The 27327-nt window shown below is 42.0% G+C and overlaps 3 protein-coding genes across 7 annotated transcripts in view; 1 reads left to right on the top strand and 2 right to left on the bottom strand.

Moving 5' to 3' along the window:
* The first annotated feature begins 117 nt into the window (after window positions 1–117).
* On the top strand, window positions 118–1378 carry LOC108148623 (ubiquitin-like domain-containing CTD phosphatase 1). Of its 2 annotated transcripts, XM_017275726.2 has the most exons (3): window positions 118–199; window positions 250–436; window positions 502–1378. In XM_017275726.2, exons 2-3 carry the CDS (start codon window positions 277–279, stop codon window positions 1302–1304), a joined length of 963 nt encoding a protein of 320 aa, XP_017131215.1. In that variant the 5' UTR covers window positions 118–199; window positions 250–276; the 3' UTR covers window positions 1305–1378. The 2 variants fall into 2 exon arrangements, with proteins under 2 accessions (XP_017131215.1, XP_041565305.1); XM_041709371.1 differs by having other exon boundaries at window positions 118–436.
* On the bottom strand, window positions 1337–7011 carry LOC108148617. The gene is made up of 8 exons (XM_017275713.2): window positions 6364–7011; window positions 5198–5530; window positions 4918–5107; window positions 3750–3990; window positions 3466–3646; window positions 3184–3397; window positions 2393–2590; window positions 1337–2325 (listed from the first exon to the last, which is right to left on the bottom strand). Exons 1-8 carry the CDS (start codon window positions 6446–6448, stop codon window positions 1401–1403), a joined length of 2367 nt encoding a protein of 788 aa, XP_017131202.1. The 5' UTR covers window positions 6449–7011; the 3' UTR covers window positions 1337–1400.
* A 3875-nt stretch (window positions 7012–10886) lies between these two features.
* Window positions 10887–27327, bottom strand: part of LOC108148591 (proteoglycan Cow) — a 50854-nt gene continuing 34413 nt past the window's right edge. The window contains exons 5-11 of one of the 4 annotated variants that reach the window (XM_041709500.1): window positions 17566–17714; window positions 16714–16925; window positions 16526–16645; window positions 16351–16450; window positions 15477–15872; window positions 14376–14513; window positions 10887–13020 (exon numbers count right to left, since the gene is read on the bottom strand). In XM_041709500.1, coding sequence (XP_041565434.1) covers window positions 12914–13020; window positions 14376–14513; window positions 15477–15872; window positions 16351–16450; window positions 16526–16645; window positions 16714–16925; window positions 17566–17714 — 1222 coding nt within the window. In that variant the 3' untranslated portion in view covers window positions 10887–12913. Of the gene's footprint in view, window positions 13021–14375; window positions 14514–15476; window positions 15873–16350; window positions 16451–16525; window positions 16646–16713; window positions 16926–17565; window positions 17715–27327 lie in introns of those variants that run through there. The other 3 variants (XM_041709501.1, XM_041709502.1, XR_005977680.1) reach the window with 3 other exon arrangements.

Genomic DNA, 27327 nt, shown 5'->3' with positions numbered 1-27327 from the left:
TGTTGCGAAATCTAGCCACTGTTGCCGCCAGTGTGAAAAGGCTTTAACTATCGCGACAGCTTTAAAACTATCGGATCCGGTCATACCCCAACTATCGATAGCGGCATCGATGACTTGTCGTCCCCACTGCATCGACGCTCCAAGCTGTTTATTTGGGCTCCAAAGCGAAGGAAATTCTTAGAATTCACGAAAAATTAAAGTATTACATATAGTGCGAATTATCTTGAAAAGCCATTTATGGTTTGACAGCCTTGTAGCAAACAATTCGACTCAAAAATGGAGGTGAAGGAAGTGGTGGTCATTGTAAAGTGGAGCGGCAAGGAGTACCCGGTTGACCTTACCGACCAGGACACTGTGGAGGTGCTGCGCCACGAGATCTACCACAAGACACAGGTGCGCCCCGAGCGCCAAAAGTTGCTCAACTTGAAGCACAAAGGTAAGTGGCTAATAAACTTTAATAAACTGGGGATTTCCAGTGATCCAATATCCAATTACTTGCAGGAAAAACGGCGGCCGACAATGTGAAGATCAGCGCCCTGGAACTGAAGCCCAACTTCAAGCTGATGATGGTGGGCTCCACGGAGGCGGACATCGAGGATGCCTGCAGCCTGCCGGAAGACATTGGCGAGGTGGTCGATGACTTTGACGACGCCGAGGAGCGCGAGGAGTCCGTGGAGCACTCCCCCGTATACTTGGCCAAAGTGCAGCGCCGCGTGCGTGACTACAAGATTAAGGAGCTGTCGCCGCCACGCGAGGGCAAGAAACTCCTCGTCCTGGACATCGACTACACCCTTTTCGATCACCGCTCGCCTGCTGAGACGGGCACGGAGCTTATGCGTCCGTATCTGCACGAGTTTCTTGCCTCCGCCTACGAGCACTATGATATAGTGATCTGGTCCGCAACCAGCATGCGCTGGATCGAGGAGAAAATGCGGCTGCTGGGCGTGGCCAGCAATGAGAACTACAAGGTCATGTTCTACCTCGACTCCACGGCCATGATTTCGGTGCATGTACCGGAACGCGGGGTGGTAGATGTGAAGCCGCTGGGCGTAATCTGGGCCCTGTACAAGCAGTACAGCTCCAGCAACACAATCATGTTCGACGACATCCGCCGGAACTTCCTGATGAATCCCAAGTCCGGCCTGAAGATCCGTCCCTTCCGTCAGGCCCATTTGAATCGCGCCACGGACACGGAGCTGCTCAAGCTGTCCGACTATTTGCGCAAGATCGCCCATCACTGCCCGGACTTCAACTCCCTCAACCACCGCAAGTGGGAGCACTACCATCCCAAGAAGAACTCTTGAACTCCTCATACGCGATTGTAAGATTTGTAAGATTCGCATAGGTTTAGGTTTATTAAATTAAGATGCTTTTTGTACGCATTGTGTCCCAGCCGAATGTTAGAGTGTGTATCCGCCCTGGTCCGCCCAGTGGACCCTCCTAGCCTCCAGGTACTCCTCGTGCAGCCGCCGGCGCTCGTCCTCCAGCTTGGCCAGCCGGCGGTAGCGCTGCAGCACCATGCCGCAGCCGAAGAGCATGGCCACCTGGCAGATCAGCCAGAAGATGAACAGTGCGATCAGAAGGCTCTGGTTGATGCAGACGTTCTCCAGGTGCAGCTGGTCGTCGATGCCGGCTATCAGCAGCACTCCCCGCTCGCCGTACAGGTAGCTGTTGGCGTTGCTCTGGTCCGGACCATGTACCCGGATGTTGTAGTTGAGAGGCAGTTCCTCTTGCGCAGTGGACTGGTTCCGCTTGCCTTGTTCCGGGGCCACGTCCACCACGGTCGAGATGTACACTGGGTTCTGGACACGCAGGTCTTCCGGTCTGCGATCTGGCTGATCCGCCTGCCGCCTTCTCCGCTGCCAGGAGGCACTCGCACAGTTGCTGGGCGAGCAACGCTCCACGCAGAAGCGGATCTTGACGTCGAAGCTCACGTTGGCGGTGCCCGAGAACTTGAAAGCATGGAAGCGGGCGCGCAGCATGCTCCTGGTGGCCGAGTGAACCCTTTCCAGGGCCGGAAACACACTGGCGTCCGTGGGACAGCCGCGCTCATCGATCAGCAGCACGTAGTTCTCGTTGTCCGCCGTCTTGGCCACCAGCGAGCTGGCACGAAAGTCCGGCAGCGGTGCCAACTGCAACTCCGTGTGCTCGGCCAGCTGCTGCGGGCTGTACTCCGCCACGATCTGGAGTTCAAGGTTCTGGCCAATTTGTACGTCGTTCGTCTCGTGCTGGTGCGACAGATCCATAATCTGGAGCGAGATGCTGGGATACGGACTGGGGCCAGTGCTGCTGTTGTAGTGGACGACGCCCTCGTGCGGGAACATGCTGCAGGGATTGGTTAGATTGCAGATAGAGGCTATCTTGGAGAGACTTGGATCTGCAGGCGACTCACTGTTCGGCGTACTCCAACGAGGACTCCAGGGCAATGGCACTGGGCACGTGCTCCGAGGCATCCACGCTGCTATCCCGCACCGAAACGCCCAGCGAGGCGGTGGCGTTGCTCTGGATGCATCCCACCTTGATGAGCCGGTCGCCCTGGGTCTGCACATTCGGGTTGTTCTGGATGACCACCAGGGCAGAGATGAAGGTTCTGGGCAAAGACATGATTTTGGATACGGTAAGACATATGATAAGATTGGAAAATATGTTGGGTGTGGTGAACTACTCTCCATGCTACTTGAGATATGTTTAGGTTACGATTAAGGGTTCCGGTTAGGTTTAGATGGGACTTATAAACTAGTTATAATTTTGCAATTTAGTTAATAAATTTGAAACTTTTTCCTAGAATGTACTTATATTCTTGCATTAGATCTTGCCTTGTGCGTCCGTTAGTTTTACCAAAAGTCGTAATGATATGTTCCATATATAGGAACAATCAGAAAAAGAATTTGAACAAAAATTCGAACTATGCTGTTTTATACTTTATACAAATATACTTAAATATACTCCAAAAAAGTTTACTATTTAACTCGGAAAACGATGTCAACTATAGTGGAGCGTAAACGCCATAAATCTAGATATAGTCGTTTTATAAAATACTTAATTTTAGATATAGCTGTAAGGGAATATGAATTTAAAAAAAAAAGAAAATTAGTTAACAACTAGTTTAAGGGTACAAATAATGAGTGTGGATTAGATCATCGATTAACGAGGCCTAATTAAATATCTGGGGTATTTTATCACCTTTGGTAGGCCTGAGTCATTTCGTAGGCGCGCAGGATGCCACAGCGGCTCTCCTTGGCCTCGCTGCCGATCTGGAGCGTCAGCAGGACACTGCCGTTGCCGGATCCGCGGGCCAGGCAGTCCTTGGAGTGCATGCTGGCATAGATCTTTCCAGCGAACCAGTCCTTCGGGTTGTACTTGATGGACATCTCATCGCGGGTGCAAAACACCCTGACTGTGCGGGGGTATAGAAACGTTTTAGACTCGCACATCCCGCATCCCACATCCAGAAGGGGTACTCACCATCCAAGCACTTGACCCGCCGCATGTAGACCGAGTTATCCCGGAGCTGCAGGCTGCGTGGACCCAGGGACACGATGTCCTCGGAGTGGAGCAGGCACTCGGACGGCGAGAGCTGGTTCACATAGTGGAAGGAGACGCCCTGGCAGTAGAACTTGGTCTCGTGCGAGCACAGCGCCTGACACTGCAATACGGATACGGAGGTGGAGGTCATCAATCACTCAGTCGACTCCCATCGATTTCGATTACAATCATAATGCGCGACAGGCGAAGCGCGGCGGACACACCTCTTTCTGGGAGAGTCCCAAGTACCTGGCCTCCGCGTAGATGAAGCTGCTGTTGGCGTACAGCTCGTACGAGCAGTTGTCGCTCTCGACGGCCCGCTCGTGGCACTGGTTCTCCATGTACTCCTCGTCGTAGGGAGCCGCCCGGAAGGCGTCCGGCTGGATGGTCTTGTCCCTGTCGCTCAGCATGCACCTGCCCAGGCGGGGGGAGGGCCTCTGGCCAGGACCCGACTCGCCACGGAACCTGCGGGCGAAGGCCAATGGGGAATCCTTGGTTAGTTGGCGAGCTTAGACTTTAATTTACACGGCGGCTGATTTATGACCTTACTCCCTGGAAGCGTTGGGAACTATGCATACAAACATTTCCTTTCAAAAGTTTCTTGTTATTATTATTAATTTATATGAGTTATCAATATTTTATAAAACATAAATATTTTGTATAGATTTAGATCAGCTATTTGATTTACAATTTGATTTAACCCATTATATGGCATGAACACCAATTTGAATGGGCATTTTGTTTATCTCTTATTTAATTTTCTACACTTTTATTAAGTAATAGGAGTTTCCCAATTTCTTGATTTACATTACGAAATAATGGCCATAAAAAAAGGTTAACTATCATATAAGATTTATAGTTTCAAGACATACCTTTCCAATATAATCACGGTTAATTAAAACTTATTTATTTACTTATTAAGGCAAATAAAACTGCTGTTGACAAGCAAATACATATTAAAAATATTTTTAATGGGTAAAAAAAATGATATGCCTTAACCATAGGAATCTCTACCTTTTTTTTAATAGGGTCTTTAAAAATTAGTCGTTAAAGTAGTTGTAAACCGTTGTACTCAAAGTTAAAGGTATTCCTTTGACTTTTATATTTCTTAGGATTTTTAAAATACAACATATATATTTGTTATCACAAAATTGTATTTACTTTGTTCTGCTCAAAAAGCGTAGAAACAGAAAACTTTACATATGGGGAATTCAGAATTCCCAACCTATCCCATCACAATCTGGAGTGATGTCATAAACCGGCCGAAAAGTCTCGGCCATGCATTAAAAATGCACAATAAAAGCAATTAATTTGTCCGGCAACAAACGGCGACAACAACAAATAGCAAACAACAAATAACAAGCAACAACCAACCACCAAACAGTCAATTACCGCTCACGATTGTTCCGATACGATGGCGCAAAGGAGGCGGAGAGGCATTTGAATTGGGCTTCGAAGAAGCAGCGCTCGGCGCACTCACGCCGCGTGACCAGCGTCGGAATGGTCTTCTTGCTCTGGAAGACCAGCGTGCTGCCGGGGATTTTGGTCAGTGCCCAGAGACGCCCTCGGCACGCATCGGGAACTGCAAGGTAGCATTGGATTAGATGAAGGTCGGCTGGTCGGCTGGTCGGTTGGTCGGCTGTGGGCCCACGCCCCCATCCGGACTACTCACCTCGGAGGCAGGTCTTTTCGTAGAACACGGCCGCGCCGTCGGCCACCAGCGGCAGTTCCCCCGAAATGGCCAGGTATCGCGAGGTTCGCTCGAAGTAAGAGTAGCCATGGCACTCGTCCGTGTCCAGCAGATGCACATAGGCAATGCAGTCGGGATCCTCGTTGCAGATGCGCCAGCACACCTGGCTGGCCGGCAGTTCCTGATCCTTGAAGGAGCTCGCCATTTCCGGGCCGTGGATCAGGTTCCCCTCATTGAGATACTCCAGTGGTGGGCGGAAACCCACGATCTTCTGCAACTGCAACTGGTGCAGCGGACACTTGAGCAGCAGGGCAACTGGGGGGTGGGCAGAATGGAATGCCTTGAATGTGGCTGTAAGCTAAGGGATCCGCATGACTGCAAGCCAAAACATTTTTCAAATTGCCCAGCAGCCATAATAGAGGATCGAGTATTCAATTTCGATACTTGGCATGCGCACTACTGTGACTGGGCTTCAATTAATATGAAATGTTCATGCATAAATAAGCAATGGGAAAATCAATCAAGCATCTTTAGAGCTCTAAGTAGGGGGTTTGAAAATGACTGAGATTTCAGAGAGGTAATTATTTAGCACAAGCAATACAACTCCAAAAATAAGTGGTTGTAATTTAAAGCAGTATGCAAAACTTATAAAAACTCAACAAACACGAATTAAAATGGTTGTATTTTAAACGATTTTGCTTAAAATCTAATACTAACGACAGAATTAGTGATTTCTCTGTATTTTAATATTTTTAATTTGTACGAAATCTTTAGACTTATAATTATCTATTAAAACACTGAGAAATCTGTTACATGTCCATCTTGGAGTTTCCCTATTTTTAATTGTTTAGATTTGCTTTTCTCGCTTTTAACAACAAGGCATTTCCTTGTGTAGGTCATTCTAATGCAAACTCGTTCTCAGACTGTTTGTTAATAAATCTATAATAATGACAGCTGACATGCACATCCAGCAATCCTCTCAGCGACTTGTGAATTGATCTATGCAGTTTTGGCTTTGGTTTTCCACTTTGCTATTGAATGCAAATTGCGAGTGCATCTTCAGCACTCTCGGAAAACGCTCTCTGAATTCGCTGGAATCAGGTAAACGGCTTGGCCAATTGGCATAGTCAGTTGCGAATAGAACTCACCGCTTAGATTCTGCCGGAGCACTAGCAAAATCGCTGCAATTGCTAATTTGCATAGCCAGGGGGCGGTCAGGGTGGATTGGTGCATTGTTTTTCAGATGCGTTTTTGTGGTGCCGACCGCAAATAGTTTGGCATGCTCGTGTAATATATTGTAATTGATTTTTGGCTAGCACACGGGTCAGCCTCGTAAACGCATTACACGAACAGGGCTATTTGAACACTGGCTTTTTGCCTGTTTGCTGGTTATGTTTGGCACAGTTTAACACTTTGGGCACGTGCACGGATTGTTTGCCACTCAATCGCCTGCAGATTGAACTATTTGCATATGCAAATGGGCCAGAACCGAGCATCCGGGTCCACTTCAGTTCAATTCTGAATCCTGCCCATTTGTAGTGAAATATAAATTAGCCCGATGTGGGTCAGTCAGCATCGTTGTGCTAATTACTGCCAAACACATTCATACACGCACAAGCATTATTCAAGCATTTATTTTTTGAAAATATCGTCTGGCTTTGGCTTTGACTCTTGCCACTTCCATTAGCCAAATGCACTTTGCTTTATCTGTTTACTTTTATTTCACTTTAATTTGCTGGGGCGATCGTGGTTGCAGGCGCACGTCTGTCTCGCGCGGCTCTCGACTTGCAAATAGCCGAGTCTGACTCTGATCTTGGCTCTCGGTCGAGAGATCATCCCCCAGAGGCTTCCACAGTTTCGGAGCGCCAGGTAGATCCGTAGACTCACTCCAGAGCGCTACGTATGTAAATGATACGAACGCTTCTGACGCAGCAGCAGCAGCAGCAGTACACTGGGGAAAGCTTATTATTTCGGACTTAGAAAACAATTTTTTCTAATTAAAATATTAGTATACTTTTAGTTTAATGTATGTGCATATGTACCCAGTCTTATCTAATCGGTATACTATAATAAAATATATTAAACCAATTTAAACACGATTTTCTTTAAAACAAATACATTTTTTATTTTGACGAACTTTCAGATTTTGAGTATATCTAAGGCTGACCCTTAGGTGATTTGTTTTTCTTTAAAAGTTACATTTTCTTACCTATTTTTTTTATTATTTTACTTTTTTAATCTTATCAAATTTTAGCTGTGAAGCTAAGTAAAAATTAAATTTTATATATAAATATTTTTTAATACTAAAAGTTTTATACGGATAGCGATTAAAACAACGTCTTAAGAAAAATGCAATTACCTCTTCAATGTTTTTTAAAAATAGTTTATTTAATATTTTGAGTGACTACAATTTCTTTATGTAAAGAGATTTTCTAAGCGTTTTAAGAGCAATTTCTATCCAAAATCATTTGAACCAATTATCTATGTTAAAAGGTTTCTGCCAGTGTATATGGAAAATATTCGATCGAGCGTCGACGTCGCGGCTAACCGAGCGTATGAGAAATTTCATGTCAGCGTCGTCGCCGAGATTGCTGATTAGATCGCTGGAGTGTGTCGCGCGCGGAGCAGCCACCGAATTGCTCGCTGGCTCGATTTCAGTGTGCAATAAACAAAACTATTTAACGCTTGCGAAGGGATTTCGAGTGGGGCAGGGCGAGGTCCCCTTCCATTGCGGGGCACGGCTCAGTTCTGTTCAGTTCAGGTGGGATGGGGATTGGGATTGGGATTGGGATCCATCGCCATCGAGCAGACACATGCCACATCTAGCCATGCATGCTGTCTTTCCGACAGTTTGTTTGTTTGCACAGTTGCGCCCAGCATCGCTTGTTGTTGGATTCAATGGCACTTTTAACAGTTCAGTGGTTTTGGCGTTGACAACGTTTGTTTCCCTTCGTAACTGCTGCTGCTTCCGAATGACAAATGGCCGTGCCGTTGGCCCCTATCTTGGCCAGAGTTGGTTCTTACCTGTGGCAAGAGCAATCGAGCCAATTCCGTCATCAATTGTTTATCGCTAATTAGTGGCAGAGGTAGCTTTTAATTAGTGTGTCATCAAAGGGCCCTCGAGATACGCAATGTATCTGATGCAGTGTGCGATTGGCGATGGCGAACTGTGCGTGACCTTTGCGGTTGGCACTTGCCATCCATTGGCAAGTTGGCCAAGGTCGACGGCACTCTATCTCTATTGCCTCAGCGACCGAAATGTCTTGGTTGAGCGGCGATATGGTTGACATAAGGGCACATGCGATTACCCAATTTAGACAGTGAAGTCAGACTTCAGAGGGACTTAGAGAGCGTGCGATTTTGTTGAATAGTTAAGAACCTTATAAGCTGTCTTCACTTCAAAATCGTAGGCCTAGTTTTTAGATTGATTTGTGATTACCACAATATCTAGCATTCTAGCTCCAGCCATGACACAAATAACTAGCTAGCTTAGCAAAAGCGATATACTTTTATTAAAACTACACATTGTAAAGTTACTTTAAGCTACAGACATTTAATTTAAACTGAGAATTAGCCATTTGTAAAGTCAGTTAGTATACTTAGATGTTGATAATCTAATCAAAACAAGATCGTCAATCAATAAGAATACTCCAATATGCAACCCCTTTCAAACGTTGCAAATGAAACCTATAGCAATTTCGTTGAATTTATTAACAACTGCAGCATGAGTACCGCACCGCCCCGACTTTCGTTTTCGTTGTGGACACACTGCGTATACGTAATAATTCATAGGCATTGCACACGACATCCAATAACTGCGCAATAATTGCCCGTTGCAAGCAGCTACATGCCACACCCCTTTTCCCCCACCCAGGAACTGTAGGCCACCCCAAAACAACCAACAACAAGAAATGGGTTAAATAATGCGAAACATTCAGTGGCGTGACACGGAGACAGAATGTTGCAGCCACATCGCAGGACGACGAGGGTAACATTTTAAATTTTTAACGCTCCGGCTCCGGACACAAAAGCCTGCCACAACAGCAGCTGTGAGCTTATTTCCAGTCCCACAACACACTTTTACGAACTCACCTTGAACTATAAAGTCCTGGTTGAGCATGTGCGTGGTGTCAGCAACAAGGGCCAAAGAGACGCCTGAATGACGCATAAAAATAAAAGTAGCCCCCTGCATGCAACAGCAAAATAGTGCCACATATCAAAGCACTAATTAAAAATGCCAAAAAGTCATGGGTCTTCCGGGTGGGGGAAGACGGGGTTACGGAACCATGGAGCACCCATAACCGCCACCGTCTGGGTGACATGAACTCAGTCTGGCAGAGGGGCCTGAATCTGGCCAAGCAGCCAGCCAGGCGTAGCATGTGCAACTTGTCGCATTGTCTGATTCACAGAATTATGCAAATGAGCCGACGCAAATTCAGCCGGGATTGTTGATGTTGGCCAAATATTTAGACCAAGCCAGCTAGTCAAAAATCTTGGCACAAGAACAATGATTACACCCAGAAAAATAACAACATTTAACAAAAGAACACCATTTTTGTATGGTTTATTAATGGCTTCCAAAATGTGCAATTCATATTTAACAGATATCGTCAAGTGCTGAAATAATGTATGAATTATATCCAGTTCATTTTTAAAAATGGTTATATCATTAAATTGTTTGGAGTAGCATTTTATAATATAAAGTTATAAAGGATTATTTAGCCTAGTTTTTAATGTTTTTCAAGATTTGACAATAATATTTTCTAGTCAATGCCAAATATTCAAAATTACAAATCTAAAATAATGAAAATGCTTCAGAATTTCAAGAAATTGTATTTATATTTGTAAATACCTTCGAAAATTAAGTTGTTGACATTGACCTTTAAATATTAAATGTCGTAATTAAAAAAATGATCCTGGTTACTAATCTTTAACTTTAGCTGATTGCTACTTGAGCCTGATATAAGTTGGAAATGAATTTGCGCCATGCAGGCTTCTTCTCTCTGTGTAGCTGTGAAAATTGAGTGACTGACTAACTGACTTTGCTAAGAATGTGAGTGCAACTTTGTCGGGGCACATATAACCCTTTCTATAGTATAGTGTGTGTTGCTTTATTGTCGCCGGGAACTTCCGTTTTGTACGGCATGCCAGAGTTGCCGCCGGTTTCAGCACCCTTGACACCGCTCTACGGCTATGACTTTATGCTATATGGCTGGCTATATGGCGATATGGGGACCGTACCCCGCCAACCAACTAGCGTGTGAACTCGTTGGCGTTGGCGTTGACTTGCTGTGCTCCATATATGTTTGACCCCCTCCCCGCAACCTAAAGAGCCATTCCCACTAAACTAAAATTTATTTAAATCTGTGCCATAATTGTTTTGGGGCGCCTGTTGCTGCGCGTCGCCCTCGTTGAGTTCTTCTGGTTTTCGTTTTTCACTAGTCGAGGTTTGGCTTTTTGCTGCTTGTGTTCGCATAAAATTAGCTTGGTAAATTTATTGTTAGTCATTCGCAGTTTTGCCGCTTTTGTGCTGTTATGGAGCCCGTTTAAATGTCACAAGTTGCCACAATTTGTTTAATGTAGCCATGTGGCCAACAAAGCCGTTTGCCCGCTCCCCATAGTCACAATATCCTTTACCTGCCGACGAATAATTAAGAAAAAGAGTCCACTATTGAATTGCATTAAATAATATTTATTGATTTCATCATTCCATATATAAACGAATTGTAGTCGGTAGAAACGAAAGCCAGTACTATCGAATCAAAATAGATGCTGTTTTTAAAATAGTTTCCAAATGCATTACGTACGTATCATGTCGTTGGTTCTATGGTAAATTGATATTTATGAGATACAAGTAAATGATATTTGCTAACAGATTTTGTCAAAAGTTGTAGTGCCAAAGGTCTGTATTGAATGGGCTTACGTTTTTTGTGGTGCTTGCCCCTTTGGCTCCCTATTAATTAATGCAATTTGCATAATAATACACAAGTTCATAAATACATACATAAATACAATCGTAATCGTAGTACATAGTCAGTTATAGGGTGTTCACCACAAATACTTTATATTTGTTTGCGCCATGATCTATGCCTTAAATGCAGCCGAAAACAGATATTCTTCTCCACTCTTCGCTTGATCGCAAATGATTGTTATAAATGTTCTTTGTTGGTTATAAATTTTTGCTATAATTAAAAGGTTTATTTATATGCAATGGTTTTGTTTACTACAATTGGCTATATAATTTCGTTTTGTTTTCGCAAGCATTTTTAAGTTTTTATCCTTTTGGCTCATTAATGTGTTAAATCTCCAATTTTACTTCTCATTGATTCTCTCGCGGGGAAAATATCAAAGGGCGAAATTAAAAAAATTGCGGATGAGCTACGGTTTGACGATCTGCTGTTGCTGCCACTTAATTATGCCTCTTATATACTTACATGTTAAACATATTATATATTTATTAATATATGCATGTATAAGCGAATTGCCATTTATCGAATCTCTTGCTGAGTCCTTCCCTTACGTTAATGTCGTATGTCCTACGAGGGTGTGGTAATTTCAATGCGCCTCCGGAATTTTGGATGCCCAAAATGTGTGGAGGTGGAGGTGGAGTATGTGGGTGTGTTACTGTGGGTGTGTCACTGACAATCGGTTTACATAAAAGCAGGTGCTGAGTTTCGCCCTGGCAGGTGCTGATACAAACGACGTTAGCCTCCTAACAAAGCCTTGCAAGCGCCGGACCTCTCACTATATATCTGGTATTTAACACTAAATGAACGCGGTTATGTTTCGTACATATGCAACTATGAGTTCGCCTCCACCAAAACCCCACTCAAACTTCTCTCTTTGGCCAAACGTTCCTGTGTTTCGTACTTCGATCCTGTAATTCTCTGACCTTGTGATCTTGTGATCCTGAAAGCCCTGGAGTTGCTAGCTTCTGCCGATGGTTAGTTGCCTTCTCCTTCGTTCGTATTCTCATTCATTTCAAAAACTTATCACATAAATTTTTATATATTTTTTGGGCGGAATTCTTAGCGTGTGTCGTGTTTTGCTTGCGCGAAAGCAGAGGAGGACATATGATAGGGAACAATTCTGCCTTGGAACGGCTAAAATAGACGGACTACTGGCAATAACTGAACGGAAGTCACCCATTCGTGCAAAAAACAGTGATAACAAAAGGGAAATCGTGGCCGACTGGGCTGACCTGATTGACTGGCAAAAAAAACAACTAGCTTGAGCCTCGGATGGGTGGTAGTGGTTGTGGATGTGTTCCTTTTGTTCCTACTGTTGCCATCAGCGATTTGCCAATTTGCGTGCGATGCGCCTTCAACTATGCTACAGTTTCTCTTTGGTTTTCGCCCTCCTGTTCGATTTGCTCCTTTTAGTTATCCTTGGTGGCGTGAGTTTAATGGGAGGGTGTGTGTTTGTGTCTGTGAGTGTGTGTGTTTTTGCTGCTTCTGCTGTTTGCTATACGTAGTTCTATTCAAAAACGCTTACTTGGCTACTGCACATTTATGTTTTTGGTTTTTGGGGTTTGTGGTTTTCGCTGCTGCGTTTGCTTTTACTTCCACTTTCGGTTTGTTTGCAATCATAATAGTAATAATAATATTAAGTTTCTGTTTCTGTTATAACGCTAGCTCGCTGATTGGATGCGCCAGAGCCCAGGGCTATCGGTTTGCCGAGCTGGAGCTGTTGGATGGCTTAGAAGACCAGCACTTGATCGGCACTTCCCTCCGCGCTGTCCTCGTCGTCGGCGCCCTCGTCCTCGTCGTCGGATGTGAGCGATGCGGCGTTATTAACCACGGACTCTGTTTGGATTGCACATGGAAGTTGAATTAGAAAGCGTACTAATTGTGTGCTTGAATTTATGGAGATTTCCCGCCACTAATCTAACCCATCCAGCCACTATTCCCTGCATGCCAAATGGCGGTCAACCGCAAAGCGTACTTGTTCGTTATTTCTAAACGGGACGTTCGAGTACCCGTTTGCTGCCATCTCATGTGTTATGCATGGCGTATGTGCGATATTAATAGGAACACTCAATTACCGATCCCCTGGTAATGCCCAAACTGACCGGCTTTTCTCTGTCCTGCTCCTGACAACTTTAATAACCTTAAGTGCTGAGTTAAATCAGCTCGGCCCGGAATAACAAGAGCGCAAGGATGGGCCAAGTAAACGGGGCGGGAGAGATAAGCAGATTACGTATACGCAGCGGAGTGCGAGGTGTTTTCGATACCGAGAGAGGCCGGCACTGCGGCAACGCATAACTCAGCATTGGGCCATAAAAGCTGGCTTAAAGGCTGGTATTTCAATACAGGAGCCATGGCCGGGGCTCAGGTGGCAAATCGTGGGCTGGCTGACACAGCCGATTGCCACGAAAATCGTTAAAGAAACGCGAGTATCGTTGGCGTATTTCATCCAACGGGATTGCGCATTAATTGGCAGCAACCACGGACTGCAGTAATTGCAAACCACTAAGGATTACTTTTGCACATGTTCATTTATATCGCATAGCTGCTGGCTTAACTCTCTGCATTAGGTTGTATCGATTTCCACAAATGTATTTCAAAAAAGTTGTCACCATTTTATAGAAATATTCAAACTTTCATAACTCTAATTGTCTGCCAATGAAAAAAGGAAATGGTGAGAAAAATCACTAAGGTATAGAATAGCTCTCATTTGAATTTAAGCTTTGAGTTAGACATACTATGGAAGTTTCACCGTATACAAACAGAAAATTTTGATATTTTTATACTGTTGGCAAAAAATTCTAATCTATTTTACACTCCTTTTCAAACTCCACATTTCAGATTGCTTTTTGAATATGGCAGATATGCTCTTGTTTGTTTTAATTGCCTGGCTTCTACAGTAAGCTTTTCTGGTCAGTTTGCCGAACTGTGTTGGCCACTTTCAGGACCCTTTTAGGAACGTCAATTGTGTATGCAGAAGGCTAAATATGGCAACTGACCAGCTTAACCCATTTTCTCTGACTCTCTCTTGTTTCCCCCCTGCTTATGGCCCTTTGAAACATTGCGTCCCTTTTGTTCTGGTCTCCGCCAAATGTTTGGACTAAGTGCTTATATCCTGCACCCCGGTCCTGCCTTTTTCCAAGCCCAAGCTCAAACCCAGAACCCAAGCATAAGCGAAAGCCTCAGGTACTCACCGCAGTTGGGTTTGCCGCGTGTGCGTGTGTTGGCGAACTCCACTCCGTGCTTGTCCACGCACCAGCAAACTCCCACAGAGTTGTGGCACTGGGTGGTCTTGTAGAATCCCTGGATGTCGCAGTCCGGTGCGTAGGCGCCTAGTTAGTGAACAAAGTGCAACTTTTTAGTGAGGGCAACTTGGCAGGGCAGTAATGGCTGGGATTGGGGGATTCAGTGAGAAGCGGCTCAAGCAAGTTGTTGCTGGATCTATTTTGTTTTGGGTCGTGTGGCGGGCGAACAAAGGATGAAATTATATAGTTGGGTATATTATTTGGTGTATAGTGTAGTAGAGGGGGTTCCAAAAGGCAAACACAAAAAGCATCGGACTGTGGCGGTTTCTACAGCTGGGGCGGCGGGGGTCAGAGGTTACGAAAAAGTTCAGTGTTTTTTTTTTGTTAGTTGTTGCTGTTCTTAGAAGTGTTTAATTTGCTGGCTTAAAAGTTGAAGATATATAAAAAAACGGGAGCAGCGAGCACAAAACGAAAGTTAACAACGAAAGCAGCGCGAAAAAAGGTTACTTCTGTTAACTGCTGGTGTCTGTGTGAATTGGTCTTTATGTGTGTTTGTGTGGGTGTTTATGCGAGTGTGTGTGCTGGTGTTAGTGTTAAATGTAAGTGTGTCAGGGTTTCTATTTAGCTGTCAGGCGCTTAATTATAGTTTGAAAAAGGTTCCAACGCGTGTAAAGTAGGAGCAAAGAGTGTCAGACAAACAAAAACAAAGCGGGCAACCAAGCGCCGTCCGAAAGAGATGGCAGATGGCAGATAGCACTCGAGACAGAGACGAAAACGGAAACGGAAACAGAGGCGAAATGGCGAAAGAGATGGAAAGTAGTGGTGAAAGTGAGAGTAGCGAAAAACCAACTGAAACCAAATTACTCTTCCCGCTTATCGGATTATTGGTTTCTTGTTTTCAGTCTTAGTTTGTTGTATTCTGGTGGTTGTTTATTTGGGGGGAGGGGAATATACGTATAACTAAGGCCCAGGACCCCGCACAACTCATACGAATATAGAGAGAACATAGAAGTATTAGTGTTATGTAGCCAGAGAAATGTCCACCTGTACCTATCTCACCTGCAAAGTCGCCGGCGATTCTCCGGCGAACGGCGGCACACGGGCGGTCCGTCTTCTCGAAGCAACGACACCACTCCCTGGTGTTGATCGAGCTGTCCGTGTCCAAGTCGCAGGTGTCGATGAACGGTTTGATGCACCGCTCGTTCTGGTCGTGCTCCAGGTCGTACATCTCCTGCAGCGACAGCTGCCCGTCGTTGTTCAGATCCAGGTGGCCGAACATCCACTTGGCCTCCGTCTTGCAGGCGGGCGGGAAGTGCGCCTTCGACTTCTGGCTGTGCTGGCGCCGCTTCTTGCTGTCCGCCATGATCACCGAGAACCAGTCTAGCAGCCGGTTGCCAATCGCCGTCAGCTGCTGCGGCTTGCACTCCGCCGACTTCGAGGGGTAGGCTGTGGGATGACACAAAATACGCCATTAAAATTCAGATCAAAAATGTTACAATTTGAAAAAATGCCGCACTCTAACATTTTGAATAGTTCCAAACAATCGTGTTTGATTTCAAAGACAGCAATTTAGAAAATCGCATATCATCAAATGTAACACAAATGAAAATCCTTTAATCTAGACATTTTCTCAATCTTTTTTTTTAAATTTTTTTTTTAAATGGTATGAACAAGTTTTTTTTTTGTATTTTATATTTATAAACTTTTCCATTTCCTGTTCAAACAACTTTAAAACAATAAAGTGTTAACCTTTTTAAAAAAGGGATTCAAATTTGCCTAAGACGTGTGTCCAAAATCTTTTTTTTATTTCTTTAAATCGTTTATGATTTCCTATTTTATACATATATCTGGTGGGATATATTTGTGTATAAATAATTACTAAGTACTATCTAAAGAAGAGTGTTTTTTTTAAACAAAGTCTCACCGTTCAAGTTGTTGTTGTTTTTGTTAAACTTCTGCTGCTGCTTCTCGACCACCTCGTTGTAGTTGCGCATCTTGTGCTTGTCATCCTGGTTCTTGGAGTCCTGCCAAATGAAAATCATTTGGAAATTGGTAATATAGAATTATGGAACTGACACCTGACACCTCAATCCACTAACCTTCTTGTAGGCCGTGTACTTGAGGTACTTGTAGTGCTTGTTGTCATATTTGATCTCCTCGGGCGTGAATGTGTACTGAGCATTGATGTGGTTGTAGTGCCGGTTGTTGTCCTCTTTGTCCTGCGGCAAACCCAAAAATTACATTTTACACCATGCACATATGCATATGTGGTACCCCATTGACTTACAGTCATGATCGTGTTGAAGTCGTTGTTATTGCCGCCCATGATGTTGCCGCTTGTCATCATGATGTTGTTGTTATTGCTATCCTTGTAGGCCTGCTGTTGCTGTTGTTGTTGCTGTTGTTGTTGCTGTTGCTGCTGCTGCTGGTCGAGGCTGATCTTCTTGTTGTACTTGTTGTAGGCAGAGATGCGCTGCAACCGCTTGCCATCGACGCTCTCTGCAAAAAAAAAAAAGGAAAAGGGAACAAGTTGCAGAGTGGTGGTCGGGAAATCGCTGAAACGGGCTAACTTTATGCATCGCGGCTCACTGAGGATGGTGCTTTATTTTCCGGCCAACACTGCGCTCTCTGAGCTGTGCAAAATTGAAAATTAACGTGGCTTACTGGCTGAGTGGTTTTCAGGGTCCCTTTTCAAAGAGGGGGCGGTGCAAGAATAACAATGGCGCCGACTACTTGTTTGCCGGCCTATTAAATATTTAACGAGTGTTGCGCGGGGCAAAAAAATTTAAAGCCGAAGCCATTGTTTGGTAATTGGATTTTTTAATTGCCAGTCATTTGCTGGAGATTCCTTGCTAACAAATAACGTTTAGTCGCCGGCTCAGTTTCTGCAGCATACTTTCATGGGCAAACAACTGGCGACTAAGCCTGTCGCAAAATATGCATGCAATTTATTTAGTAGACAACGGAGGTCCTTCGTACATTGTCCTTCGACTCTGGCTGGCCAACTGCCAGGCCAGAGCTCATTATGCGGAGCATTTGATTCAGCTTCGAGTTGTTGGCTTGCCGTGTTTTTTGTTCCCGGCACTCGTAGTTCGTTTGTTATGGCTAAAAACCGAGAAGGAGGAGGACTCAAACTTACCCTTGCAGGGACAGAATCCTTTGCAGGCGATCCGTATAGACGTCGAATGTATGCAATTGTGATAATCCAATCTGCATAGTGATGAGTAGGTCCTGTTGTCGGCACCGCACAGGAACGTTGGTATGGCCACAGGACACGGCTTGCAGTTGCTACAGGAAAAAAAGGAAACACAGAGCGTAAAAAGAAGCGGAGTTAGAAAGCCGGCTGAAATCAGAAAAGTAAAACTCAAGGGGGCGCAACGGCAACAAATAGATGACATGCAAAATTAATTTTTATTCAAATGAAGTCTGCGTCTTTCCCTCTTCTTTGTTTTTTTTGTCCACATGTCCCACCTTCCAGCGGACAATTCGCTGGGCAGGTATACTATACGAGGAGCTGGCTTCTACATTTATATAAATATTTATTTAATATGCGCTGCACGCACGCCCAGGCAAACAGTCGAGCCATGAGATTGGCCAGGGGATTGGGGACAAGAAAGAGGCGCAGGATGAAACTTTATTTAATAATTTGAACAAATATTTAAGCTGCCAGCCTCAAACCAAAAGTACTTGGGCTATACATACAATCGCAGTGCATGACTCCATTTTAACAACATTCGTGCACGTGACCTCTTGGGAGTGAACCCATTGTCCCAATGATTCGTTAAGTAACACTTTATCCATTTTTAATTGCTACGGCCATTTATCTACTGTCAATCAATCATCTTTAAAACTCAAAAGAAAATCACACACCCCCAACCATTTTAACCATCATCCTTTTTCAAAAATAAAACCAACAAAGAGATTATTCCAATTAAGGATTGCTACCATAGTAGCTGTCCATCCAACAAAAAAGGCTTTGCTAGAGGAGTTTTTGTCCGTTTCGATGTCGCTTTAATTGGCCTGCCACGAATTCGCTACCAATCGCCATGCAAAATTTCCATTTAACGGTCCTATTTCATAATTTTATTCAGATATACATAAGTTAACACCCAAAATAATACAATTTCTTAGACAGAGGAAATGAGTAAGCATTGATTGCACAACAAACAGCAAAGCAATGCCCTCAATAATAGAGTTTCCCAAACCGAAGAAGAAAGCATTAATTGCACAACTAACAGCAAAGCAATGCTCTCAATAAAGTTCTAACGAACTTAGCTTGCACCTTTTGGTCAGCGATCGTGGGAATGCAGAATAGCCAATTTCCAAAGTTGATCGAACTCAACTTAGTGCATACAACAAAAACTATAATTAAAATGCACTGGCCAATTACAATTAAGTTTGGCCAACGGCGACGGCGACCAAGAGCAGCAACCAATAATATGAAAGAACGTCAGCAGAAACATCAACAGCGGCAGAGACGGCGGCAGCGATGGAGCGACGCGTAGCTATAAAAACAATTGTTTAATCTAAGTAAGTTAGTTCTTAATCCAACTCAATAAAGGAAAGTTTGATTTTTTTATATAAAAATCATAACCAATCTTTTAACTGGCGCCCGAACAGGGACCTGATTAAAACCGCGAAAGGATAACAAGTTCCGCGTCTCGCGAAGTTCAGAAAGTAAAAAATTCTGACGTTTCGTTTCAAACCTCCGCCTAATCAGTGAGAAGTAAAAAACCAAAAATCCCGAGATTCGGAAGTGCAAAAGTGCCGTTTAAAAAACGCCGCAAATTGTCACTCCTGAAAAAAAACAGGACTTGTACCCGGTGGAATAATCAGGCCAAATTTTATCGCCGTGATCCCTTTAGTATCCGTTCGAAGGGAACGTGAATTAAGGTACAGAGAAGGCCCCTTAGTAAACTCACACTCAGGAGAGATCGTTGCAGAGTGGGATAAAACGGAATCTGCCGAGCCTGTCATCACGAGAGCACGCCGAGATATGTTACTACTGTAAGAATAGTTTTAAGCAATTTATTAACAGAAACATAAAAAATATTTAATCGAAAAATATTCAAAGAAGAAAAAGTTTTACCCAAATATAAAGTGTAGAAGACATATTTTAGTAAGTTAAAAAGAAAAAATCCAAAATATAGGGAAAATAAAAATTCCCACACAATAATTACAAAGGTAATAAAAAATCGCACACTCTAATTCTTAGAAGACAACTTCCGAATTCTGAATAACTAAAATTAAAAAAATTAAATTAAACTTTTCGCTGCTCATATATCCATACCCAAAATGACCGAACAAGATTTGGCAGACAGACTCGCGAATCTTACCGGACCCTCATCAGCCAGTTCCACACAAATAAACACACGAATCATGACCGAGAGGGACATTGAGGAAAAAATAAAAACAATCTTAGAGACAAATCTCAGTAGACTAGTAAAGGAAATACTTAATCCAAATAAAGATTTTTCCAAATATACAGACCAAACAATTAAAAGAGAATTAACGCACAATCTTAGTGAGTTAGATAAATTACCAGACATTGTTCGGACACTTAGAGACTTTTCAGGAAACAAAAGTGAATATTCATCATGGAGGAAAAGTGTCGAGAGGGTGTTAAAAATCTATGAAAACAGAATTGGTTCACCAAAATATTATGGAATTCTTTTAGCAATCCGTAACAAAATTACTGGTCAAGCGGACGCAGTATTAGAATCATATAATACCCCCTTAGATTGGACAGCTATTTCAAAATGCCTAACAGCACATTTCGCCGACAAGCGCGACTTAAAGACCTTAGAATATCAACTATATGCTCTTAACCAAGGTAACAATACTATAGATGAATATTATCAGGCAGTCTATCATCAATTATCACTAATTCTGAACCAAATTGGCAGCTTAGATGCCTCACAAGAAACTATACAATCTCTGACAGCCATGTATAGGGAAAAAGCCTTAGACACTTTTGTCAGAGGACTTAATGGAAACCTGGCACAATTGCTGGCCATTAAAGAACCACATGACTTAGGACACGCTCTACATTTATGCAGTCTGCTAGAGAATCAAAATGCTAGGAATAACCAGACACCAAAAACTCCGTATTTAGGGAGGGCACCCATGCTACCACCTAAACCTCAACAACCATATCGGATGGTAGCCGTCAAACAAAATTTCCATCCGCATCTCTACCATAACCCAAACCAATCCGGAAAACCCCTAATTACTCAAACTAACCAATTCAAATCTTATAGTCAACCTTATACAAACCAATCCGGTGTAGTAGCGTCCTATAACATACCAAAACCTCCGCCACGACCACAACCGAAACCGGTACCTATGGACGTAGATCAGTCAGTTCGATCACGTCATATAAATTATATGAACAAACCAGCAAATAATGATTATGCAGGGAAAAGACCTCTCAGCACCGCTAATGCCCCAAATAATAATAAGATGCCAAGACAGTTCCATATTCAACCAGAGACAGGAAGTAACGCGCAGCAAAATTCAGATGAAACTTCATCAAGTTCAGAACAAGAGTATTATCAGTTGGCAGAAGAAAATAACGTTAACGAACTTCAGGAGGAATATGTATGGCAAAGCGATAACGAACAACAAGAATACATAGATATGTCAGAACTTTATTTTTTAGAATAAATCGTTCCTCACTACCTTACTTTAAAGTAACCACGGGGAACGGAAAAATTCTAAAATTCTTAATCGACACGGGCTCTAATCAAAATTATATTCAAAATCAATTAGTACCAAATCCAAAGCCAAATGAGAACACTTTTTCAGTTAGTTCAGTCGGTGGTAACAATAAAATAACACAACACGCAATACTTAAGCTCGCTAATATTTCGGATACACCCATGAAATTCTTTTTACTAGACACCCTGAAAACCTTTCATGGTATCTTGGGCAATGACACAATGAAAAGACTAGGAGCAATAATAGATGTAAAAAATGATATATTAATTCTCGGAAATAAACGCAAAATTAAAATCCATCAACTAGCGACACAAGCAGTAAATACAATTGGACCGCAAGTCAGCCATATGACCGAGTCACAAAAATCAATAATAAAACTCCTCGTACAAAGCCACAAAATCCTCTTCGCAGATCCCGATTCAAAGTTAGCATACACAACTAAAGTAGTAGGTGAGATCAGAACTTCATCAGATTCTCCAGTTTACGGAAAACATTACCCATACCCAATATCACTCAAACAAGAGGTAGAAAAACAAATAACTGAGATGCTAAGAGATGGTATTATAAGACCTTCAAGATCACCATATAATGCACCAGTCTGGGTAGTTCCGAAAAAGTCCGGCCAGTCCGAAGAAAAAAAGTACAGATTAGTAATTGATTATAGGAAACTTAATGAAGTTACTATCTCAGATCGGTATCCCATACCCGAAATTGGAGAAATTATTGCGCAGCTCGGGGACAACAAATATTTTTCGGTATTAGATCTCAAGAGCGGTTTTCATCAAATACCACTGAAAGATACAGACATAGAAAAAACAGCATTCGCGGTAAATGGCGGAAAATATGAATTTACGAGACTCCCATTCGGTTTGAAAAATTCCCCTTCCATTTTTCAAAGAGCGTTAGACGACATATTGAGAGAATACATAGGGAAAATTTGCTATGTATACGTTGATGATATTATAGTCTTTAGCAAAAACGAAGTGGAGCACGGCAAAAACTTGGAAAGAGTATTTTCAACGCTACAAAACGCAAATATGAGGGTTCAAATAGAGAAATGCCATTTTTTTAAAAACGAAGTAGACTTCTTGGGGTACACAATATCAGAAAATGGAGTAAAAACCAACATAGACAAAATAAAAGCGATTACAAAATTTCCAGTCCCAAAAACATTAAAAGATCTCCGTTCCTTTTTGGGCATGACAGGTTATTATAGGCGGTTCATAAAAGATTACGCCAAAATAGCAAAACCCCTAACCATTCTTCTAAGAGGCGAAGAAGGCCGGATATCTAAGACCAAGTCAAGCAGAACTGCTATCAACTTGAGCAAAGATGCGATTACAGCATTCGAGAAACTTAAAAATACTCTCGTCTCCAGGGAGGTTACCCTTGCCTATCCAGATTTCGGAAAAGAATTTCAATTGACTACTGACGCTTCAAGTTACGCAATAGGCGCAGTATTGGAACAAAATCATAGGCCAATAACGTTCATTTCACGCACCCTGTCAAAGACTGAAGAGAACTACGCAACTAACGAAAGAGAGATGCTCGCGATCGTTTGGGCGCTCCAAAGTTTAAGACATTATCTTTACGGGTATTCAAAAGTGGTAATATACACGGATCACCAACCCTTGAGTTTTTCGAATAGCGTAAATAACCATAACGCTAAGCTTAAACGCTGGAGAGACCTCATTGGCGAGTATAACCACGAGATCAGGTACAAGCCCGGAGTAGCTAATGTGGTAGCAGACGCGTTGTCCCGGGCCCCCGCAGAAATTAATTCAATCAGCTCCTCAGCATCAGCCAATAGCGACGAAAGCTCGTCACACAACCTCATATTTTCAGTAGAAGCTCCAATTAACGTATTTAAAAACCAATTATTATTACTGACTGCCGATACAGATTCCTATAGCTTCGAAATGCCATTCCCAACATACCACAGACACATAATTAAACAAAAATCTTACACGGAAGAAAAACTTATTGCAATTTTAACTAGTAAACTTGATCCGAAGCTTATAAACGGAATCATTACATCCGAAGAGGTAATGGGAAAAATTCAAAACATTTACCCTACCTATTTTAAATCATACAAGGTAAGGTTCACTCAAAACGAAATAGACGACGTAACTTCGGAGTCCCAACAAAACGAAATAATTATCCTCGAACATAAACGAGCCCATAGAGATGCAAAAGAGATCAAATTACAAATTTTGAAGAATTATTTCTTTCCACAACTTACCAAGAAAATCCAAGCAATAGTTCAAGCCTGTCAAACTTGTAAAGAATCAAAATACGATAGACACCCCCCAAAAGGAGAAATCCAACCGACCCCTATTCCTAATTACCCAGGAGAAATAGTTCACATAGATATTTATATTACCGAAAAACATAGAGTCTTAACGGGAATTGACAAGTTTTCAAAATATGTTCAAGTAAAAATTTTAGAGTCAAGAGCATCTGAAGATATTAAAAATCCGTTGAGGGAAATGTTAATTGCTTTCGGTATGCCGAAATGGATAATAATGGACAACGAACGATCATTTGGCTCAGCAGCAATAAAGTTTATGTTAGAAGATGAACTCAAAATATCATTACACACCACCGCACCGTACGCATCGACAAGTAACGGACAAATAGAAAGGTTTCATTCAACCCTATCTGAAATCATGCGGTGTCTCAAAAAAGACAACGGGAGCATATCATTTGAAGATTTAATCTTTAAAGCAGTTCAAGAATATAATAAATCGATACATTCTGTAACAAAAGAAAGACCCATAGACATATTTTTCAGAAGCACAATCTCTAGTTCAACAGAAGACATAGAAAAGAAACGAGAAGAAATAAAAAAGAAAATTAAAAATAAACAAACAGCCGACCTCGAATACCATAATCAAGGAAAAATATTACCAAAACTTTTTAAGCCAGGCGAAACTGTACATGTAAAAATAGATAAAAGATTAGGAACTAAACTTACACCTAGATACAAAACCGAGAAAGTAGCGGAAAATAGAACGACTACCATTAAAACACAAACCGGAAAAATCATACATAAAAATAATATAAGAACATAATTTTTCAGATTATTTTTACCAACATGCTTGGGAATAACTACAGTCCTCGACTATTCCAATTCACAGAACAATTCACGACTATCAGATCTTAGAAGACAAGATAAATGAGCAGCTAGAAAACAACAATAGACAAGTAGTAATTAACAGATTAATTAATCAAAAAATAAACCAACTTACTAACGCTACTAATGCAATGTTGAAAATTACCCAGAGCTCGGAAGAAATCATAAATCAGAAAGCAAATATTTTAAAGTATAAAATTCAATTAATAAAAGAAGAAATAATTAACATAATATACGCAATTACATGGGCCAAATCTAATACAATAAATTCATTTGTACTTACAAACACAGAAACCAAAATAGTGGAAGAAATTTTTAAAAAAGAAAATAACTTATTTTTTAACATAGAAGAATTATTGGAATTTGCTCGAATCAAGTTAGCCACAAATGGCAACGACCTTATTTACATTATTAGCTTACCAACCATTGAATCAGATAATTGTAGAACTTTAAAAATTAAAGCAATAAAAAAAAGCCCAAATAATCAATGATATAAAATATGAAAATTTTTTAGAATGTAAGAGACAATTATTGGCAATAATTAAACCTTGTGAATCCTATAATGATAAGACAATTTGTAATTCAGAAAATTTGTTAGACTTAAGCAATGATACTTGCGTAAACGCTCTATTAAACCTTCGAGAACCAGAATGTAAGATGATCAACAATCAACATATACCGGATTTCGAAGAAATACTACCAGGCACCATCCTGCTAAACAACTTCAATGGACCAGTCTCACTAGATGAAAAACTTCTACAACTGCAAGGCTCTTTCATAATACAATATCGTAATTCGACGGTAACAATTGGTGAAACCATCTTCAAGTCAAATGAAATCAACGTAGTCGAACCAGAACCTCCGTTATTCCAACTATTGGGCGAAAAGACTAAGTTAGAGGAAGTTCTCTCACTACAAATGGGCAAGGAACTCAACATTAACAACACAAAAGCGCTGGAAAAATTAAGAAGCAAGGCAACCATAGAATCTTCCGTTAGCTACGGATCCGCCATCATCCTACTACTACTTATAATAGGATCAATCACGGAACTCCTACGAAGACGTAGGTCAACGGAAAGGACACCAGTTTCTGTGCCAGAAACGCAAGAAAAGCCCACGCACTCCGGACCTGTACTCTACTACGTTGCGACCGAGGACAGTCGCGTTTAAGGAGGGAAGAGTTAACACCCAAAATAATACAATTTCTTAGACAGAGGAAATGAGTAAGCATTGATTGCACAACAAACAGCAAAGCAATGCCCTCAATAATAGAGTTTCCCAAACCGAAGAAGAAAGCATTAATTGCACAACTAACAGCAAAGCAATGCTCTCAATAAAGTTCTAACGAACTTAGCTTGCACCTTTTGGTCAGCGATCGTGGGAATGCAGAATAGCCAATTTCCAAAGTTGATCGAACTCAACTTAGTGCATACAACAAAAACTATAATTAAAATGCACTGGCCAATTACAATTAAGTTTGGCCAACGGCGACGGCGACCAAGAGCAGCAACCAATAATATGAAAGAACGTCAGCAGAAACATCAACAGCGGCAGAGACGGCGGCAGCGATGGAGCGACGCGTAGCTATAAAAACAATTGTTTAATCTAAGTAAGTTAGTTCTTAATCCAACTCAATAAAGGAAAGTTTGATTTTTTTATATAAAAATCATAACCAATCTTTTAACTCATATATATACATTCCCGTTGTTTGGGCTGTGCTGTTGGTATTTTTTTTGTCTGGTATCAAATAAAATTTTCGCATTTATTCGGGTGTACTTCGCCAGTTGAAAAAGAACGCAAAGCAATTTGCCTAATTGCCCCAATTTGGTAGTCATAATTAGAGGATTTCAACGGGCTTTTCCTATTTAATATATAGAAATATTAATTAAAAATTGGCCAGTTATTCGGGTCAAGCCAGGCTTTGCAACATTTTCGGCCTGATACTTTCCATTTGTCTACGAAATTTATTTGCTATTGTTAAATACATTTTGATCAAGGATGGAACCTCAGTAAAAAAATGTATAGAAGGGAAGAAAAAATTCCGAAATGCAATAAGTAAAATAATGTCTGCATCTGTCAAAAACTTTTGGTTAAATACATGTACGTGTGTCTCTTAAGCTGGCAAATTTCACTGCTGTGCCAATTTAAACGGACCAATGGCCAAAACCAAAGTAAACATATTCACGGATATGCATGTACTATATATTCTTCACATCACGATATGTGTACTCAATGTTTCTTAATTAAAAATTTGCCCTTCTCTGCTGTTTGCCCTTCTCTGCCGGATTGTTTGTACAAATTTAATGAAATTCTTAGGAGCAAGTAAATAGTGAGACGAATAAATTTGATAATGCGATCCTTGGTCAATGACAGCGCCGATGGCATATTGAATGGCCTGGCCGGCATCTGCGGTTGCTTTGTGCAAATTGCCCATCAAATGCCGGCTCCGTGTCTCTGTGAAAAATGTGTAAATTTTTACTCAAATATTTGCTTTCAATTTTGCAACCCCCATCCGACCGAGTTTTCGGTCCCCAGACCTACCTTCTCCTACTCCTGCCGCTGGATCCGACAGCTTCATGTGCATAGACCACAAAACAGCTCAGTGGTTTCGAATAACTGCCAGGGACATGCCCCCCACACACAGGAATAGCTCAGTTGTGCCAGCTTGAGGTGAGATCCGAACTATGGAATGTGCCCTAGCCAGCGGTGCCTCCCCGGAATCTCCAAAGCCCTCTTTGGCAACGCCCTATGACCAGAGTTTTAGATATGTGGCAACAAAACTTGGCTTAAAAATATAGGGAACACAGCTTCTTTGTTGCCTACTACCACGCAATTCTAATTTTAAAATAGATATTTGGACTGTAGCTAAAGCTAAAAAATTAAAAACATAGTAGTTAATAACATTTTTTATGTTTGGGATCAATTTTAATAAGTATGAAATTCCCGTTTACTACTCCAACAGAAACAATTTCACCTAAAGGAAATTTAACTTAACTTTTAGCTCAACATTTCTTAATATCAAATGAAAATGCAATGCTCCATCGA

Source organism: Drosophila elegans, unplaced genomic scaffold (genome assembly GCF_018152505.1).
Source record: "Drosophila elegans isolate 14027-0461.03 unplaced genomic scaffold, ASM1815250v1 contig_476, whole genome shotgun sequence".
In the NCBI taxonomy this organism is placed as follows: Eukaryota; Metazoa; Arthropoda; class Insecta; order Diptera; family Drosophilidae; genus Drosophila; species Drosophila elegans.
The sequence above is the reverse complement of the archived record's forward strand: the minus strand, read 5'-3'. Positions and strand labels throughout refer to the sequence as shown.